Genomic DNA, 20499 nt, shown 5'->3' on the forward strand with positions numbered 1-20499 from the left:
TTGCCCTAGGAATTTTGCTTTCAGAAAACTTTAAGCAGACCTACAAATTATGTGGTAAAGTGTCTGACATTGAGGGAACCATAATAAGTCAGCGGCCCTCGGAATATCTAGTTGGGAATGATTATGAAATAAAAAATTAACAGAGAGATGTTTGTCTGCGTTGGGACTGCTGTTAGAATCATTTTTAAAAACAAAATCTGAAGATATTCTCCCACCACCCACCTCCCAACATGCAGCTGTGGTGTTCCGAGAATTTTTTTTTTAATAAAAGAAAGAAATCTTAGAGTGAAACAAGACATCTGATTTCAGAACCCAAAGAAGAAAGAATAAACTAAATGAGTGATGGAAACAGCATACTGACAATTTCCATTCTCAAAAAAAAAAAAAAAAAGCATTATTTCCCTAACAGCAGGTGTTGCCAGTAGCACAAATGGAATATTAATCTTATCTCCTAAGCCATTCCGCCCCACTGCCACCAGAGAGAACTAACCCTGGAGAGATTAGAGCATAATAAGCAGGCAGGGAGGTGGATTCCCATCCCCCTCGTTTGCTTGCAGGGCTGCAAAACTGCACGTCCAGTGTGCCTCCAAAACCTGGATTCACATATCCGTGTGTGCGAGACCAAGTGTGCCTGCCTTGCCTGGCCACTGGGAGCAAAATCAGTTTATCCCCAGCACAGCCAAACCTAAACCCGCAGGTTTCATGGGGAGCAGCCAGCTGGCCCCTGGAGGAAGGTAGCCACCAAACCCAGGGCCAGCAAACACAGAAGAGAGAGGAGCTGGTTTGGGTCAGTGCAGCCAGTGACCGCTGACAAATATTTGTGAATGGCCAGAGCAGGGAAGCCTGGGTCTCCATTGTTAGGGCCCAAGGCCCAGCCCCATGTCTGTTCCAAAGCGTCGGGCCCTCATAGTCCTTTCCCAGGCCCAGGATGTGGGCCTCATGTGGCTGTCACCACAGCAGGCCTCGGTTGTAATTCAGTCTTTCTCTCCTGAGAGGCCCGGATCTGAGGACGCATGGGGGAGAGACAGGAGGTGGGCGCTGGGTGCCGGGAGGAGCTGACAGGTTGGGCTAACTTCCAAGAGCTGCTGCAAGGCCCTCTGGAATTGGTTTCACCTTAGGAGCCTCCGCGGGCTTATTTGTAAAATGGAAAGAAAGTGTCGACCCGCCTGCCCACAGAGAACAAAGCAGGGCCTCAAGCAGGAAGGAGACGGGAGAAGAGGTTGTGTGCCCCTTGCCTCCACGGCATCTGGCTCTTCCCTGCCCTCCAGGGGCCACCCAGCCCATCTTACCTACCACCCAGCACCACAGCAGCCGCCCGGCACTTGACCCCACCGGTCTCGCCTGCCCGGTTAGGAGAGAGCCTTGAGGGAGGTCCCCCAGGCCTCCCCTCCCAGCCACAGGCACGGCTCCACATGTGCAGAGGAGCTGCCGCCCAGGCAGAATGGGGCTGAGCAGGCCCACTCTGCCCGGCAACTGGACATTCTTGGTCTTCACTGCACCGACAGGGCCGGGCGGCTCCAAGGCCTTCCGATCTAAGAGAATGTAGAATTCTAGCTCCCCTCCCCCAAATTTACAGAAAGGAACAACAGAAGGGCTGGGAAGATCCATCAGTATTCTTTCTGAGCCTTTGACTCCCCCCAACCCAACCATGTCCAAATTACCCCCTGCTTCCTGTAGGTAGAACGAAGTTTTATTTTGTATGATTTGGGGCACAAAAAGGGAAATCCCTGATATGGTAACTGGGAAGCCAGACAGTTTCAAGACAGATGCCGGGAAGGGCCTGGTCAGCCGTCTCTGGGGGCACTGCTGGGCCGCGGCTGCAGGCACCGCAGAGGGTCTACACGAGGATGACAGAAGTTGAAGGAATCGAGCATTATCTGCCAGGGAGTTTCCAAGCTTCTTCTCTGAGCTTGAAAATTACTCACACTCACAGAACAAAGAGAGTGGGAGGAGAAAGGGCCAATTAGTTGACAGTAATTAAAAAATCAAAGGAGAGAGAATTCACACAAGTCACCAGTACATGGCACCCTGGAGAGTTGATGGGCCATGGAATGTCTTCTGTGGCCAGCTGGCAATCCCTGGGAAGAGCCGACTCAGTGACTCACTGTGCTGATGGGGCCCCACTCTCCCCTGGGTGTCCACACTGGTGACCCCTCCCTGCTGTCAATGCAAATTGACCATCTTCCAGAATGAAAGCCTGAGGCCCACTGAAATCAAACCCACACAAGGATGAAAAATACCATGCGGGCCTCCAGCCCAGTCCAGCGTACCAGGCTGCAATAGATGTTTCTGTCGTGACTCTTGAATTCCTAAAATAGATACAGATAACTAGAACCCCTGGACATTATATATTTAAAAAAATAAAATAAAACAAGGTGGAGAGAAGGCAGACTGGCTGGGGTCCTTGGCCCCTAAGGAACGACACAGTGGTGACTTGCTGGAGTTTTCTTCTTGGCCTCATAGAGCCTCCACTTACAGCTAAAGAAGCTGGCAGCTCCAAAAGCCCCCAACAAAAGCTCCAGCCGAAGGACCAGGAAAGGGGCAGCCTCCCAAGACAGGAAACTCTTAGACAATAGCTGCTGGACTCCAGGCAAATGCCCCAGAAAATACTGACTTCACCCCCTCCCATCTAGCAAAGGCCAAGTGCGGGGCCAAGATCCCCCACTCCTCCCCAGGATGTAACAAGGCACCCCGTGTCCGTGTGGGGATCCAGAACTCCCACCCCTGTCCTGTGACCAGAGCAAGGTCAGAAGAAACCAGATAAAAGGTTTAAGTCTAGAGTCTCCTAACATAATACCCAAGATGTCCAGATTTTGCCTTAAAATCTCTTGTCATACCAAACCCCAGAAAAATCTCAGAGGAATGAAAAAAGACAATGGATGTCAATCCTGAGATGACAGCAGTGTTAGCATTATCTAAGATTTTAAGGCAGCCAACTTAAAAATGCTTCAAAGAACAATAGGAACATACTTGAAACAAATGAACAAATAGATCTCAGCAAAGCAATCGAAGGAAAAACAACAAAGAACCAAACAGAAACTCAATGGATAGGCTCAACAGCAGAATAGAGGGACAGAGGAAAGAGCCAGGGTACCGGGACATAGAACAATGGAAATGACCCAGTCTGAGCCACAGAGAGAAAACAGACTGCAAAAGAACGAGCTGAGCCCCACGTGTCCTCGGAGCCCAGAAAGTGGGTGAGAAAAAGGGCAGGGCTGAAAAATCACCCAAGGGAGTAACAGCTGGAAGCTTCTCGTGCACTCCTGGCAGGAATGTAAAATGGTACAGCCTCTCTGGAAAGCAGTTTGAAAGGGTTTTAAAGAACTAAATATGCAAGTGCCCTACAGCCCATCAGTGGTGCTCTCAGGCATGTGTCCCAGAGAAACAAAAACTGGGTCCACCTGTACACAAGTATTCCTAGCAGCTTTGTACATAATAGCCAATAACCAGAAACAAGCAGATGTCCTTTGGTCGGTAAATGGTTAAGCCGCTGGTACACCCACACTGTGGAATGCCAGCCAGCAGTGGAAGGGGTTGAACTGTGGATACATACAACCACCTGGCTGGATCTCGGGAATTACATGCTGAGTGAGAGCAGTCCATCCCAAAGGGCTACATAGTGTATGGTTCCGTTTCAGTAACACCCTTGAGATGACAGAGTTACAGACAAGCAGACTAGATTAGCTGTTCCCAGGGGCTGAGGAGGAGGCGGTGGGAGGGAAGCGGGTGTGCCTACGAAATGGGGGTATGTAGGGTCTTTGTGGTGATGGGAATGTTCTGGATCTGGACTGTGTCGATGTGAAAACCTGGCTGGGATCATGTGCTATAGTTTTGCAAGATGTTGCCATGGGGAGAAACTGGATAGAGGGTACAGAAGACCTCTCAGCAATTTTTCTTACTACTGCATTTGAGTCTGTAATTACCTCACAATAAAAAGTTTAGAAAAATAAAGTCGTGTTCATTTCGAAAACTACTGTTAACATTTTGGAGTATATCCTTCTAGATTTTTCCGTGCATATAAATACTTGCCTTAAAAAAACAGCACCGTGCTGCACACATTACATACAGCACAGGTCTTCTTCCATCAGCAAGACTGAACTCCTTCACCTTGTTCTCAACTGCTCCCCATTCAGTGTTTCGCGGTTATCGACATTGCCGTTGTGAATGTCCTTGAACCTACATCCCTGTGCACGTCTTTCATTAATTCCTTTGTAAATCGTTACAAGTGAAATTGCAGGGTCCAGTGGTCTGCGTGTTTTAGAGGCTCTTGTAACAAATTGTCAAATTTCCAATCCAGAGACATACAAATATCTACTTCTGATACAGTAGTCCCCCGACCCACGGTTTCCCTTTCTGTGGTTTCAGGTACCGATGGTCCACCGTGGTCTGAAAATCTCAGTGGGCAGTTCTTAAGTTTTCAATTGTATGCCGTTCTGAGCAGCAAGATGAAATCCCACACCGCACCGCCCCACCCTGCCCTGGACGTGCATCACCCCTGGGGCCAGCGTCTCCGCGCTGTACCCGCCGCCCCCCCACCCCACACTTAGTCACTGAGTAGCTGTCTTGGTTGGCAGGTTGACTGTCCTGGTATTGCAGAGCTCATGCCCAGGTCACCCCTATTTCACCTACTAAAGGCCCAGAGCACAAGAGCAGTGCGGCTGGCGATTTGCATATGTCGCAGAGAAGCCTTAAAGTTCTTCCTCCAAAGGAAAAGGTTGTACTGGGTTGGCCAAAAACATCGTTTAGTTTTTTTTTCCCTAAGATGCCTTCAGTAGCGCTTCGTTCTCTTTAACCGCATTTGAAACCCTTTTGTTAGATCGTTAGGTGACAGCCGTCACATCAGCGTGCATTTGAAAAACAAATCACAATTGAATTTCTGTGTAGCCATTTTAATATTGGAGATGGAAGAAAATACACAACATTTTCGGCATATTATGCTTTATTATTTCAAGAAAGGTAAAAACACAACTGAAATGCAAAAACAGATTTGGGCAGTGTATGGCGAAGGTGCTGTGGCTGATCGAACGTGTCAAGAGTGGTTTGCAAGGTTTCGTGCTGGAGGTTTCTTGCTGGACGATGCTCCACAGTCGGGTAGGACAGTTGAAGTTGATAACAGTCAAATCAAGACATTAATTGATAAGAATCAACATTATACCATGTGGTAGATAGCCAACATACTCAAAATATCCAAATTAATGAAGTTGTTGATGAAAATGAAAAATGTGTGTTTTATTTTATGGAAAAAAACCACACAGACTTTTTGGCCATCAATATGTATGGGGGGGGAAGAAAGCATATAACGGTCAACCAGCCACGGGGCGTCTTGGAATGTATACCCCTGCGGATGGGGGGGACCACTGTGTACAGTATATTGTAAGTTACCATTTGTGTGGAAACAAAATGAGCCCCATACACCTGTCTCTCACTTAACAACTAATTTCCCCCGAAAGCCCTGTTGCTTAGGGAAAGCTGTTCCCCCAAAAAAATGTTTTTGTTAATTTTAATGGGAAAATGATATGTTAAGCCCCAACCCAAGGTACCCTCAAATTTTCACAGATACACAAAATTATTAAATGAACCTTCAACTGCGTTTATATCAGTAATAATTTGAAAGAAAATAAGTACAGCTTGTTCGTGTAATGCCTCGTACGAAAGGTGTGTTGGGCTCACCAAAGAGAAGGGTCACAGAGGAGGATGGTGTGGACCTCAGTTTTTAGAAGGTAAAGTCTTCTTTCTGCAAACTTTCTTCACCGGCTTTACAACTTTTGAGGGGCTCGTGGTTATCTTGTTCTCCGCCTGAACTTCAAATGATGTCCAGTAACGCTGGGACGGTGGAACAGAGATGGGACATGGGAGCTTGCTGTGACGGAGGAGCCGCAAGACCGAAGGGCCATCAGAATGTGCCCCCCACCCAACTCGCTTGCCTTCGATCCACAAATCAAAATATTTGGTTTGCTGCATGGTGCACACCTCAGATTTCTTCTGTGTGATACGCTCTGCTTAGAATGTTGTGCCAAGTACATTGGTGCGCCTGCCTTTGCTCAGCACCATCACGGTGAATGTCACTTCTATATTAGTCAGCTGGGGTTGCCACAATATTGTACCACAGGCTGGGAGGCCGAAACAACAGAAATTTACCTTCTCACAGTTCTGGAGGCTGGAGGTCCAGGATCAAGGCGTCGGCAGGTTCGGTTTCTTCTGAGGCCCCTCGCCCTGGCTTGCAGGTGGCCTCCTCCTCACTGTGTCCTCCTGCGGCCTGTCTTCTGTGCGTGGGCACGTCTGTCCTAATGTGCCCTCATGAAGACCCCAGTTCTGTGCGACTGGGCTCCACCCCAACGGCCTCATTTTACCTCAATCGTCTTTTTAAAGGTGGTGTCTCAAATACAGTCACTTTCTGAGGTTCTGGGGGTTGGGGCTTCAACACGTGAATTGGGGTGGGGGAGCCCAATTCAACTCGTAACAACTTCTTACAGCGTAGTTTGTGGTCGGGTTTGGGGGTGAAAATGTCAGTGTATTAAAAAAGGTGGTTTAACAAATGATACAGCTTTTCAAGAGCCATGATGGTAAAAAGTCATTACAAGGATGGTTGGTACCAGATGCAGGCCTGTGTATATATTTTTGCTGGAACGTGCATGGAATACGTTTAGAAGATTCACAGAATGGTAACAGTTGCTTCGAGAAGATGTAACAGCGGCTGCAGATAGGAGTTAGGAGGGTTCCCTGCAGACTATGACATTTTAAGTCATGGGCTGACTTACACCCTCTGTAACCTCAGGGACCTGCTCCCTCGTTCTCTGCTGTCTCCCCAGGCCCATCCCAGAGCTTGGCCCACAGACGATGTTCAGCAAGGGTATGGGAGGAATAAATAATAAGCGACTCAGTGAATTCCTCTGGTCCTGTTTGGACGCAGGGACCCTGAGCAGCCCACCCAGTCACCCTCTCTGTCTATCCCCTTTGGTTTGCAGACGGCAGCAGAGACCTCCAGGAGGGAACAAGCCCCAGCAACACGGCGACCACCAGCCAGGCAGCGCCAAACACAACAGGGACCACCAGAAATCCTACCAGGGGGGCTCAGTGCCCCACCCCTCAGGGAGGCCCACCCATCACGGCTACAGCCAGAACCGACGCTGGCACCATAGCAACATGAAGCACTCACCCGGCGACAAGGGGGAGGCAGGCACCCTTCACCGCAATGCCAAAGAGACCCTGACCATGGAGAGCCCTAAACTTGAGGATGCCCTGGAGGACACCGGGCACACTGGCCTCGATCCCCCCTGCAGCCCTGATGGCCCGGCCCCAGCGGCTTCTGAGAGGCTGCCTGCACAGCAGCCGGGAGCCCCAGAGGCCGAGACAAAGCGTAAAGACAGTATTATCCCCGAGCGCATCGGGGAGCGGCCCAAAATTACCCTGCTCCAGTCTTCCAAAGACAGGCTGCGGCGGAGGCTGAAAGAAAAGGTACCGGTAATTGAATTTTTGTTGTTCTCTTACGCCAGGGAGGACGGCATGAGGTAGGCACGTTGGAAGATGGGCTCTGTTTCAGGGACTGGGGAGCCCTACGGTGGGAAGCAGGAGCCACCACTGCCTTGGGGACCCCTGGCCACCAGAGGGCAGGCCTGTGGCCAGCTCTGCATGAGCCCCTCCAGCACATTCTGGCTCTTCACCTTCTGGCCCCTCAAAGAGGCCAAGTGGGCACTTGGTACCAGCCCCCAGCCTAAGACGGGAGTGGGAGAAGAAGCACGTGCCTGGGTGTGATAGGAGGGTGTAGGGAAGTCTTGGCCCGTCCCTCCAGCATTTCCTGGGGTCAGACACTGCCCTGTTAATGTAAAGTCCAGCTGGGGGAGATAAGAAGGACTGCTGATTCTCCTGGGGTGAGTACTGGCCAGGCCGTGGTCCCCACCAAGGCTGAGAGCAAAGGTGAGTTGGGTAGTGCGCGAGCAGGCCTCAGCCTTGCCATCCCTGCCCTCACTCCCAGCATCACTGGAGCTTGGTTCACAAATTCAGGAGGAGACAGCCCCAAACCCCCAGAGGAGTGATGGGGATCTGTCCCTGGCAGCAGTGAGTTCAGTGTGCTCCGCTAGCTCCCCTCCCCAGCCAAGAGGGAAGGTAAGGTCACCTTGGAGACAAACTGTTCCCAAGAAGGGCCTCCCGGGAGTCCTCCTTCTGGGGTTGCGGGGTAGCTCTGATTGCTGAGTGTTTCCCTGGCCTCACTCTACTGCCTTCTCTCCTCTGCTGTTCACCCCATAGGCCAGGCCCAGGCCCACCCTCCGGCAGGACAGGCAGGCAGACCTCTTCCCCGATCGAGTCTTGGTGCTGAAACGCTGCTCCTAGCACCCTCTGCCCCGCCACTCCCTGTGGGGCCAGCAGCTGTGAGGTCCCACAGGGAGCCTCACCCATTCCGCTGTGTCCCAAAGCAAGGAGCCTGATGACCAGGGTGCAGTCGTCACCGGAACAGCTTCCGGGACAGATTGCTACAGCCCATCCGGGGAGAGAGGACTATTCGCTAAGGTCCCTCCAGGACTACTAAATCTAACTGCAGTGCTGCCGAGCAGAAATAACATGGGCTTTCGGGTCCAACAAACCAGGCTCGGTCTTCACTCTGCCTTTGACTGGCTTGGTGACATTGGCAAGTCACCTAACTGCTCTGTGCCCGTTGCCTTGTCTGTAAAATGGGTGTAATGGTGCCCACCTTGCAGACAGACTGTGAAGATGAAATGCTACCACATGGGGAAAGACCCTCGAGTGTGGTTATCATGCCACACACCACTCTTCCTGCCTGGGGTGCAGACGGCTGGGTAGTGGCGGACCTTCTAGTATAACCTCCTCATGTTACCAGTGAGGAAACTGAGGCCCAGAGAGTGAAACCACTTCCTAAAGCCATAAGGCTAGAAGCAGAAAGCAGGTTCTAGAACCTCCGTCTGGGCCTCCTAGCCCAGAGATCTCCTTGTTGAGAACAGAAGGGCAAGTGGGCCCCCCCTAATCTTGCCCTCCACCCTGCCCTCCATCCCAGCGGTGGACCAGTCATACTCTTGGCTACCAGCCCAGTGTGACTGAGTAAATACTTTTGAGACTGTCAGATGCCATTGTTCTTCCTCCTCCAGCTTGGCTCTGGTGCAGTGGCCTTGAAACCTCAGAAGGGTGTAGGGCTTTCTGCCTGAAATTTCTCTCCTGGAAGTGCCGGTCACTTTAGTGACACACTAGAGGATTCTTTGGTGTGTCGTGTCTGTGGGTAGAAGGCCAACTTGGTCTGCACAGGACACGAAGCCAGGACCATGTCCCCAGGGACCCTGATTCCAGAGAACACAGCTGCCCTTGGGCCCTAGGGGCCTGGAGCTACTCCATGGGTGCCTCTGACCAACAAAGCAAGCATTTTGGATGCCACCTTCCTTCCTGACCCAGCCTTCCTGCCCTCGTTCTCTCTTTGGCCCAATTTTTTATTTGTTATCTTGTTTCATCTTTTATAAGCCCTATTAAATCATTTCCGGAATGAGACCTTTGATGGACAAGTAGCCAAACAGAACCAACATGTATGAGAGTCCTGGGGAAAAGGTAGAGCTCACTAGAAGGCTCAGCTCAGGATGTCACAGGGGCCAAGGACAAGGTCAGCAGAGAGCCGTGGGGCCTGAGGGTCCTTGGTGGAGGTCAGCATTCCCAGAAGGGATCAGACCCCAGGTTCTAGAAGGTAGGGCTGTGTCCTTTTTGGGGGTGGCAGGCCTCCCTCCACCGGCCACTCCCCCAGCATACACACAGAAACTTCGGCGGCACTCAGGCGTGACCCGGTTTGTCTCCCATGCCCCCAGGATGAAGTGGCGGTGGAGACCACCAACCCTCAGCAGAACAAGATGGACAAGCTGATTGAGATCCTGAACAGCATGCGGAACAACAGCAGCGACGTGGATGCTAAGCTCACCACTTTCATGGAGGAGGCCCAGAACTCCACCAACTCCGAGGAGATGCTGGGTGAGATCGTCCGGACCATCTACCAGAAGGCAGTGTCCGACCGCAGCTTCGCCTTCACGGCCGCTAAGCTCTGCGACAAGATGGCGCTCTTCATGGTGGAGGGGACCAAGTTCCGGAGCCTGCTCCTCAACATGCTCCAGGTAACCCGACACCAACAGCTGCGCCTCCGGCCCCCCGCCCCGCCCATGGGTTATTACTAGAGAGAAGGCTGCGAATTCTGACCACCGTTGAACTTTTCCCAAGTTCCACCCTTGCCTGATTAATTATAGAAAATAAAAAGGCACTCAAGGGGCAAGGGATGAGTGGCCGGATTTACGTGTGTTTGTGTGAGTGCTCCATGGTTACGATGGACCAATATAATTTTATAGGTGCGTCCGGTTTAACTGGCCTTTCCCTCCTTCTATTTCCATGATAAGAGAGCTGGCTCTTGGGCTTAGAGGCTGTGCTTTTGACCTCTCCCTGTCCGAGCAGACACAAACTTGCTGTGGACTTCTCTCTTCTCTTTCTCCTCCTCCCCAGGGCCAAACTCTCCCCCACCCCAGCTCCCGGAGGTCATAGCAGGTGCTTAAATGGGTCTGAGCAGGAGACGTCGGGTCTGTCTGCTGATGAACTGAGCTTCCTGAAACCACGTGGGGATAAAAGGGAGGCATGGCCATTCAATGTGGTCTTATTCTTTGGTGCTTTCCCACTCGGGCCCTCCACCCCCCAAGAGCCTGATCCCACTCCTCCTTCTTCTGCCATGGGTGGCAGGTCCAGCAATAGTTTCACTGGTATGAGTGTGTGGTAGGCAGGTGTGGGCTTGGGCACCAAGACTGAGCCCGGCACAGTTTCATCTTGTGAGTGGGGAGCTGGGGGGCTGATACCTGCTTGTCCGTCATGGGCGGTAGCAGGTGAATTGCTGGCCCCAGAACTGGTGGCATTGGGGATAGGTAGCAGGTGGCACGGCATGGCCCTGGGACTGTCCTTGAAGACTCTTGACTGGAGGAAATCAGCTCTGCTTTTACTTTGGACATTAGATTGGCTAAGATATGAGTTGAGTTTCCAGTCCAGGGAGAGTAAATACCAGTTTGGAAGGTCTGAAAGCGAGAACTGGAAGAGACAGACTACCTGCAGGTCTGTCTTAACCAGGGCGACCGTACAGGAGGTTGTCCAGACCATGACACTTCAGAGAGCCAGAGACCTGTACTCGGAATTACACCCAGACACTAGGTGCAAGCCAGGACAGATGGTTGCCCTGGTCATGAGCACCTGGGCCACGGCTACTGTCTTTTCCCTGAGAACAGGGAGGAAGCTGTCCTCCTCCCACATGCTGCCTGCAGGGCTCCATCCCTGCTCTCCTCTCCTGTCCCCAGGAGCCTGCTCGCTGCAACCCGAGCCCTTACTGGCCAGCCTAGGCTGTGTCTCTCCAGCCCTGGCCCTATCGGGTTTCCATTCCTGGATCGCCCGGTGCTCCCCTGGTGATGAATTCCCGCATTACCTGAGGGATTTGCACATTGGGCATGTTGCTCACAGGCCGGAATGTCCTGGGAGAGTGTGGAGGGTGACAGCAGGGAGCAGCCTGTCTGCCACGTACCGCCAGGCGTGGGGGAGTCAAGAAGGGGCTGGGTCTCTGGCCTTGGCTTTTGTCCTCTCTTAAGAACATCCAGGATAGGCCAGGGCTTTTAGACAGTGGCTGCTAGGGCGTGCGGCAGACAGACACACAGGGCCTGGGGGACGTACCTGGCGGGGAAGGATAGCTGACCTCAGGGGCTACCCAAGATCCTGCCCAGGTCGGGCATTTCTTCCAGTGACCTGTGGTTCGAGCGGCCTCGCCCACAGTGCCCAGCAGAGCGTCAATCCTGGCAAACGCTCACCCACTAAAACGGCTCCCTGCCCTCTCCACCAGTCGCAAAGTGGGCTGGCTGAGGACAGCAGGAGGGGAGCCTGTTTGCCTGCACTGAACTCAGCGAAGTCCTCTTTACAATCCCCAGCTAATTACTGTCCTGGGAGACTCCATTTGGCGCCAACACTAGGACAGGGAGAGAATGCTAGGTTGGAAGCTGGGAAACAGATTTCTCGGCCTGATTCACGAGGTCCACAGGAGCTCGGCCTCTGTGGCTCTTGCTGGGGAAGCGCTTGGCTGCTGACACTCAGCAGCGTACCTTAGCATTCTGTTCTGCTGGAACTGAGCCAGGACACGTGAGCCCTGTCCCTTCTTGCTCTCCCCAGGACCTGCCTTGGGCACAAAACTATCCTGGGTCCCCCTAGTCCTCTGAAACCCGCTTACCCCATTTTGGCTCAGTGTCAGCCCTCCTGATGCTGCCTTATCTCCGGGGCAGAGGAGGGCCGTCACCCCCACATCCACCGTTTGCCTGGGTAGAGCATTTGTGGGTCAGGTATTTAGAAGTCTAAGTGTTCCCCCTAGGGCCCGCTCTCCCCCTCTGCACCACCTGCAACCCCAGCTTTCATGTAAGCTGAGGAGGGAGCTGCTCAAAGGGCATAACCAGGGGGCATGAGCCGGGCACTCAGGCCTCCTGGGTCGCTGCCCAAGGCCCCTTCGGCCGCCATGGAAGGCAGGCTGGATGTGCTGGCGCGAAGCTAACCTTACAGACCCCTGCTTGTAAGGCTCACCGGAAACCAACACAGAGTATAATTGGGCCTCCCTGGGCCCCGCAACCCCCCTCTGCAGCTCAGGAAGTGGCCGTTAGAGTGGCTTTCCAGGCAGCATAGTTCATGGCCACACCCACCCCAGGCTCACTGGGCACTAGAAGAGAGCAGGGCTCATCACACCCCACTTCCCTCTTCATAGCCGCAGGGCAGCCTTTTCCACCTGCTTTCACTTTCTGACAAATCTGATTTGTATCTCTTGCTGGCAGGCAGTCCTGGGCCCAGCCCCCAGAGCCCTGCCCTCCCCTTTCTCCCTCTGGGTCTCATGCTCAGCTCCTTCCACCCAGGCCCACGGCCACAGGCTCCCCAGCCGACCCCTGGTGCGGTTGGGTGGCCTCTGCGATGCCCCTCGTGTGGCCAGGGCTGGCTGCCGCCTCCATGTGCAGGTCCTGAGACCCAGCTTAACGATCGATGCTGGCTGCGAAGTGCCCTGGGTGTGAAGGGTCCTCGGAGCGCGGCTCCCGCAGCTGTCTTTGGATGTTGTCCTCCTTGGCCAACCACGTTTCAGCCCGGTGGCACTGGAGGAGAGGGGCGGGCCCTGATAAAGTGGGCAGAAGTGTGAGGGCCGCCTGCTGAGCTGAGAAACAGCCCCCATGAGACAGAAACACCCCCCAGGGAGGTCAAAGTACCTTTAACCCTTCCCACCAGGACTTAGCATCGTCATCCCAAGGAACCCAGAAGAGTGCTGCCCTCGTGAGCTCTGGTGATGACGAGCCCCTGGGGTCTCCATGGGCCCCTGTCACCTGTCCCACAGCTCCAAAGTGGTCTTTTTGCCTGAGATGCAATCCTTTTCTTAGTGGTGTTTTTATAAGTAAAATTCTACTCACCAACATTTCTTAAATGCCTGCTGTGTGCCAACCATGTGTGTACATTTCATCAGTTTCTCAGCTGGAGTGTGCGTACGAATCACGTGGGGTTTTACTTAAATGTAGATTCTGATCCAGTAGGTCTGGGTGGACGCTGAGAGCCTGCGTCTCTGACGAGCACCCAGATGATGCCGGTGCCACTCGCACGTAACAAGGCATTGGACGACTGTAGGTGACGGGTCAGTTTCAGAAATGCGCCAACGGAGGCACCGTTTTTTATCAGTGTGATTGTCAGACGTGGGGGTCTGGCCCGGGAAGATTGAGTTCCAGCCACAGGGTTTTCTTCATCCCGTGGTCCTCAGCCTGGCCGTCCATCCGACTCATGCGGCAGGACCTTCTGAAACAAGCCAGCAGGGGCCCTACCCCAGACCGTTGCATTGTATTAGCCTCTCCGGGACAGGCCTGTGCGTCCTTTTTTAAAGGACTCCCCAGGCAGCTCCACGGTGCAGCAGGTCGGCACCGCTGTTAGGAAGATACCCCAGGATGCCCTGACTATGCCACCATCGTCACTTGTGAACCAGCTGGCCCTGCCTGTCACCCCATAAACAAGTCAAGAAATAGGTACCAGGTACTGGACTCTGCTGATCTCTGTGGATGAGTGGGTGGGAGAACACCAAAGCAGGAGACATGGGCGGCTGAGACATCCCTTCACCCTTCCCGGCCTCAGTTTCCCCTCTGTGCAGTGAGGAAGTGGGTCTGGACCATCCCAGGGCCCTTTTTCATTCTCCTCACCATCGTTCTGAGGCTCCCAGTGAACCAGGCGGGAGGCCGGAGAGCCGCCTCTCCTCTCCCACTGACCTGTGCCCCTCTGTCCTATGCCCCGTCCCATGACCTTTCCCTTTTTCTCGGCCTCACATATTTGTTGGAGCCGCTGTCATGTATTTTAGGAAAAGGGCCTCACTCTTAACCCACATTACCAGGCTGTGCCAGAGGCCAGGCCACCCAGGTAAAGCTGGGGAGGGGATCCCCTTCCCTGCCCAGCCCGCCTCACCCCACCCCTTCCCACCCAGCGCTAGGCTTCTGCGTGTTGGCAGGGTCCCACACCCGCTAGAATGTGAGGCTCAGAGATTTTGGACTGCCAGGAGAATGTGGGCTGCCTAGGGCCCCTGGGTTACAGAAATCACCAAAACTCCGCCTTGATCCTCACCAGGCAATCACGGTGCCATACTGGGGAGGGGCACTCCGGTTTCATGGCGAGGTGAAGAATGAGCATGCCTCTTTTTATGGGACATTTGGAATGACAGGAATTGGAGGCCTGAGCCCCCTCCGCCCAGCACTGCCCTGTCACCACCCCAGGCCTTCCACTTGGGCTTGGAGAGTGCTCCTTTGCCGATCTATGCTTGGGTAGTGCAAGTTCAAGCCCTCCTCTGTTGAAATGCGTGTGCCCTGTTTAGCCAAGAGGTGTCTGCATCTGAGCTATGCAGAGCAAAGTATTATTAGAGCAGGCATCAGTGCATCTGTAACTGAACCCAACTCTCCCTAGCAACCGTTGCCAACAACACCTCTAACAGAAGGATGCAATACCTTTTTTGAAAAAAAAAAAAAAAAAAAACCCCACATCTCAACCAAGCCGTAAACATAGCAGGGCTGCTGTGAAAAGACAACGCAAAATCAGAATCGGAAATATGACCAGACTTCAAAATAAACTGCTGTCTGCCAGCGCCGGGTAGAAGACAGCCTCTTCAAAAACCGCTGGGGCTAGGGGCGGATAAACGAGCTGGGTCACCATTAAGCCTTGCATTTGGGGCTGTTGATATACAGAAACTCGATCAAGTGGTGACAGGGGCTTCATGGGGTCTCTGCGGGGTCTCTGGGAATGATTTTAACTGTAAGTTCTCGTGCCAGCGGGGACACTCAAGATTTTCTAGTCTCACTGCCCCTCTCAATCAATCAGGACACAAGATACTTCGTCAGGGCTGGTGTGATTCCTCAGAGCCCTCTCCTGGTGCCACGTTTGCCAGCTTGAGCAGAGGACCAGGCCAGCCCTCTAACTCCAGGCACGAGGGGGCACCTCCTCCCCTCCTGGCTATGTCAAGGTTTCAGGAAGATCAAAGCCATCCCCTTCACCTAAAGTGAGGCCTTCCCAACCCCGCCATTCAGAGGAAAGGAGAAAAGGAACTAACCTTGGTTCTTGGAGTTCTAAGCAGTTCTTAGTTGTAAATTCCTCAAGGGCTAAGTTATCATGGGTTCTCTAGCCCCTGGCACCGTGACTTGGACATAATAGGTGCTCACTTAAGTGCCTGTGCAAGGGAGGGGTGGAGCCCTCAGTCTTAGGCGCCAGTGTTTCCTGGTGTGTGATAGGTGTCTCAGCTCTCCTGAGCACCTTTGCCACTGTGAGCGAGGGGCTTCTCTCCCCAAGGTGGGTTCCAGGGCAGTCCTTCTCCACATCTACACATAAGGGAGGTTGCTCGGCCAGACTACAAGCCCCTCCCAAAGTGACGGGCTGAATGGGGGTGGTCAGTCTAGCCCCCAAGCTCCGGGCTCCTATACCACATTACCCCTCACATAGCTTATCAGGGTTAGCAGCTTGGGAAAATCAAGGATCTGCCTCATGAAGCTCTTAGTAGGGAATTGGAACTCCACCCATCTAGAATAATTGCAGGGCATTTGCAGTGGTCCCTGAGTCCCTGAGCTTTCCGGGCTAGTGGAGGGCTGAGGGTGTCTAAGGAAGCACCTTCATGTCTCCACTTGCTTCACCCAGATGAACCGCACAGCTGTTAGTGCCAGGGTTCGGCTCTCCCCCGCACACCCTACCCCCCTGCTCCGACCTCCTCCATCGCTTCTGCACACCCACCGCTGAGCCGACGTGCACTCCAGGCATGTAAACTAATTTTACCATTGGCCCGAGCTGGGCACACCCGAGGATAGAAGCGCATTGTTCTGTTCATTCCAGAGCCCAAGCAAAGCCCTGGGCTGGACCCACCCCCAGCTCCCTCCACTCTCGCTGGAACTCGGGAGGGTGAAGCAAAGGGCCAGTGGGCAAGAGCTTTCCTTGTGGGCAGATTGAGGAGGAGAATTTCAGAGGCCCACCAAAGGTCTCTTTAGAAAAAAAAAAAAAGGCTGCTCCACCTGCTGGCTGGCATCTGAGCATCCTGCGAGTCATCTGTGCCTAGGCTGAAGGTTGTGTCCTGCGAGGGCCACAAAGAGCTGGCATGCACATTCCCCCAGGGTGGGCACCACAGGCTTGCCTCACATGTCACGGAGACCAGTCGTCACAGGAGTTCGGCAGCTGTGACTGGGGAGTCGGGGAGAGCCGATGCTCGCTGGTAGCAAGGCTGTTAGCCCACCTTGCCAGAACCACGGAGGGTGGGAGCCCAGTGTCTCCTTGCCAAGCCTGTTACCCACACTTGCTCTGTCATGAGTGAATTTTACCTTCTCTCTCCCAATCCTCATTTCTTTCTCAGCAAACACTTATTGAGCAGCTGCTGTATACCGCACATGGGGTGGAGCCTGGGCAGGTGTCGTCTCTGTTAATCTGCCCACCCCTCCACCTTCTCCCAATCTGTGCTGGTGTGGGCGCTGGCCCGAGTCTAAGTGCTTCATGCAAGGGCCCAGCTGGGGTGTCCCAAAGTGAGCGTTTAGACCAGCTTTCCCTAACTGTTCAGTTTAGGGCTGGGGGCGTGGGGGGGGGGCCATGGCGGCTTCTGAAAGTGCTAGATCTGAAGTCCCCTCTGAAACTGGGACATGTTCAGTGAGACAGAATCAGCCTGTGACTTGATGGGGCGGGGTGGCATTTTGTTTTTTTAAATCTGACAAAAAAGCAGAAGAAAGAAAATGATCAGTGACTCTCAGTCCCAGAAGGAGCCCAGGACAGCAGCCTACCAGCCAGTCAAGCTTTTCTTTTCCAAAACTGTCCCTGTCATCTTTGCGTCCCCGCACTGTGCCAGCACCTAGTAGGTATTTGGCAGGCATCAGAGGGCAGGTTCCAGAAGCCTCAGTTCAGTGGGGACCAGGGTGGGCAGTAACCTCAGCAGCAGAAGGGAGCAGAGCCGAGTTCTGTTCCCTCCCATATCTGGGCCAGGGGAGCTTTACTCGGGTCAGGAATGGTTTCACCGTCACCTGTGTCCCTTGCCAGGCTGTGTCCTCTTCCCTGCACACCCTTACCCCCCACACCGGCTTCGTTTTTCCTGCTAAATCCCCTGATAGAACTTGGCTGGGCTCTTCCCTGTCTGAAGCTGCCACGCTGAGGCAGGCCTGCAGATAAGTGGGTTATCGGAGAAGGCCAGCTCGGGTGTCCCGGGCCCCAGAGGGTCACCCCTGGCTGGCTGGCAGCTCACCCCCAGCACCTCCTCCTCCCCAGGGCCAGGCCTGCAGGAGACAGCAGATCCTTTCCCGAAACCCAGCGAGTGGCCGGCCCCCAGCCGCCGGTGGGAATCTGAGCTATGCTAAGCCGCTCCAGATCGCAGCATCGCTGCCCTGCCCAGGCACGGCCAGCCCAGACAGGGCGCCTCTACCTGCCGCGGCCGCCACTGGAAAGCTGGCACCACCTGGGCTGATGGAAAAAATCTCCTGGCGGGTTATGTAACCGCTCTCCGCCCTGTCCCTGGCTTCCCAGGGAGGCTCCCAGCCACCACCAAGGGAGAGTGGGGAACCGTGGCCAGGGAGGGGACGGCAGAGGGTCATTCTTCCAAAGGGAAGTAAATAAGTAGTCTTGAGTGATTGCCCGAGGTCCTCCTCTGGGCCCAAGGTCCTCAAGGCCCCAAGGAGACTGAAGTGTTCCCTATAAATGCTTCATGGGCCTGGGAGGCCTGCCCAAGCTGCACAGCCTAGCAGGGTGAGGAAGGCTTGGCTGGGAGCCAGACCTGGAAGGAGGTGTTAAAAAGGAGAGTGAAGGGCAGTTTCATTGTTGGTTGTTTGGTTTGTTTGTTTGGTTGTTTTTTGGGGGGGGATTTTTTAAATTGTGGTGAATATATGCAACATAAATTTGTCCTGTTAACCATTTTGAAGTGCATACATAACGCAGCAGCACCAAGCACAGCCCCCTCTACCCCCAGAACCCTCTCATTGATTTGTGGCTACAGGATGATAATTCCCAGCCCCACCAACAACCTCCACTCCGCCTTCTATCCCCGGGACTTTGCGCACGCTCTGCATACCGCGTACGAGTGGAATCATACAGTAGTCGTCCTTTCGTGTCGGGTTTATTTCACTTAGCATAGTGCCCTCAAGGTTCAGCTGTGTGTCAGAATTTCCTTTCCTTTCGGGGCCGAATAATATTCCATCGTGTGGCTACACCACATCGTGTGTATCCATTCATCCGTCGCTGATGGGCACTCGGGTTGTTTCTACCTTTTGGCTGTTGTGAATAAGGCTGCCCTGAACATTCAAATTCAAGTGTTCGTCGAAGCCCTTGCTTTCAGTTCTTTTTGGATACAGAGCTAGAAGTGGAATTGCTGAATCACATGGAAATTGTTTAACTTTTTAGGGACTGCCAGAGTTTTCCAAGTGGGGTGGGGAATATAATGAACCAAGACCCAAAGAAATGATGCAAGTGAGAGACAGTGGGGGCACTGCCTCAGCGGGGATCGAGGGTGTAAGTGGAGGGTCAGAGACAGTCTGTGAGGTGGAGCAAGTGGGAACCCGATAGGCAAAGGGGTTTGGACCTTATGAAGTAGGACTGTGAGCCAGTGTTGGTTCCTGAGCCACAGCATCCCAAGATTAATTAAAAATCATAGAACAATCTAGACCTAAAGGAAGGCTCTACAGATTATCCATCCAACCCATTCCTGTTACAGATGAGAGACTACAGACCCAGAGAGGTTAACAGAAGCCTTGCTTCAGGAAGACATATATTCGGTGTGATGAGTTATAGGATGCTGTGCTTGGAAATCTCTTACATTAGAGAGTCAGGGATTTTAGGTGACCACAGTTGTCTCTTTTGCAAAGGGAGCACAGATTCAAGCCTGCCCCTCCCGGCTCTAAGCTGCCATGGCGGGCCTCACTCCCCACCCTCCTCTCAGGAGCCTGCTCCTGGCCTTGTTACGTGGAACAATAGAGATCCAGCCACCGCCCCACAGTCCAGAGGCTGGAAGCAGGAGGGTGCCTACCTCAGGGAGGGTGGGCCAGTGTGGGACATTGGGTGTATCCCTCTCCCTCTGTTTTCCTGCCTTTGCCAAGTGCCACAGTGGGCTTCAGGAGCTTTTAGAAGGATAGGATCAGTAGGTATTTTTGAATCGGAAGTCCACGTTCAAAGACCAGCAGACTTCCCAGGCAAGGACACACAGCCTGTGTTCCAGATTGGGCACCAGGCACGTGGCCTACTGGACACCTGTGGGGAGGATGAACAGGCCTCTGCCCAGCGTGTCCCCGCCACCTCTGCCCAGCGTGTCCCCTCCACCTCTGCCCCTGATGCGCTCCCCAGCTCCAGTGGCATGCCCCCTTACCTTTGTTCAGCCATATCTCCCTGCACTGGCTGTGTTTGGGTGCCTGGCATGATGAGGATGACTTACCAGGAAGTTAGTGAGTAGGGGGTTATGGTGGAGAGAGTTGGGGACATGGAAAGAGGGTGACAGGACTATTTAAACCCCCAGCAAGAATGCCACACTTGCCTTGAACTCACTGCTTTCAAGGCAGCTGGGTTCCATCTCTCCTCGATAAATGAGGCTCCTTTAAGTGGACAGAGGACCTCCCAATCCTGGGCCAGTCGGTGGACACCATGTGAATACCCCAAATCTGTGTCATGCCCAGCTGCTAGTTTCTTCTCACCTGTACACCCTTCCGTGTGTGGTGGTAGCTCTGTCCCCAGAGATGCTGACACTGGATCATGAAGCACGGGCTAGACCGAGTGACCTCTAGAGTCACCTTCCAACCCAAGAACTCTTGAAGCAACCTCAGAATCATCAGTATAGGGAACCTGACCTCAGACCCTGCAGGGCTCCCTGCGTAGCCACAGAGACTCTGTGCCCTGCGGCCTCATGCCCCTGACCTCTGAGTCTTCAGGAGGGAACGCTCACAGCCCCTCATGGCCTCGTCTCCACCTCAGCTCCACCTGCAGGGACCACCTTCACTTAACCCTTTGGTGGCCCTTCCA

At 53.5% G+C, this 20499-nt stretch overlaps 1 protein-coding gene across 3 annotated transcripts in view; it reads left to right on the forward strand.

The window, feature by feature from the left end:
* CTIF (cap binding complex dependent translation initiation factor) overlaps window positions 1–20499 on the forward strand; it is a 248131-nt gene that overhangs the window by 149255 nt on the left and 78377 nt on the right. For 2 of the 3 annotated variants that reach the window (XM_024580202.4, XM_045187688.3), the window contains exons 8-9: window positions 6966–7461; window positions 9798–10097. In XM_024580202.4, coding sequence (XP_024435970.1) covers window positions 6966–7461; window positions 9798–10097 — 796 coding nt within the window. The remainder of the gene's footprint in view (window positions 1–6965; window positions 7462–9797; window positions 10098–20499) is intronic. The other variant, XM_053912424.2, reaches the window with a different exon arrangement.

This window comes from Desmodus rotundus, chromosome 10, assembly GCF_022682495.2.
Source record: "Desmodus rotundus isolate HL8 chromosome 10, HLdesRot8A.1, whole genome shotgun sequence".
In the NCBI taxonomy this organism is placed as follows: domain Eukaryota; kingdom Metazoa; phylum Chordata; class Mammalia; order Chiroptera; family Phyllostomidae; genus Desmodus; species Desmodus rotundus.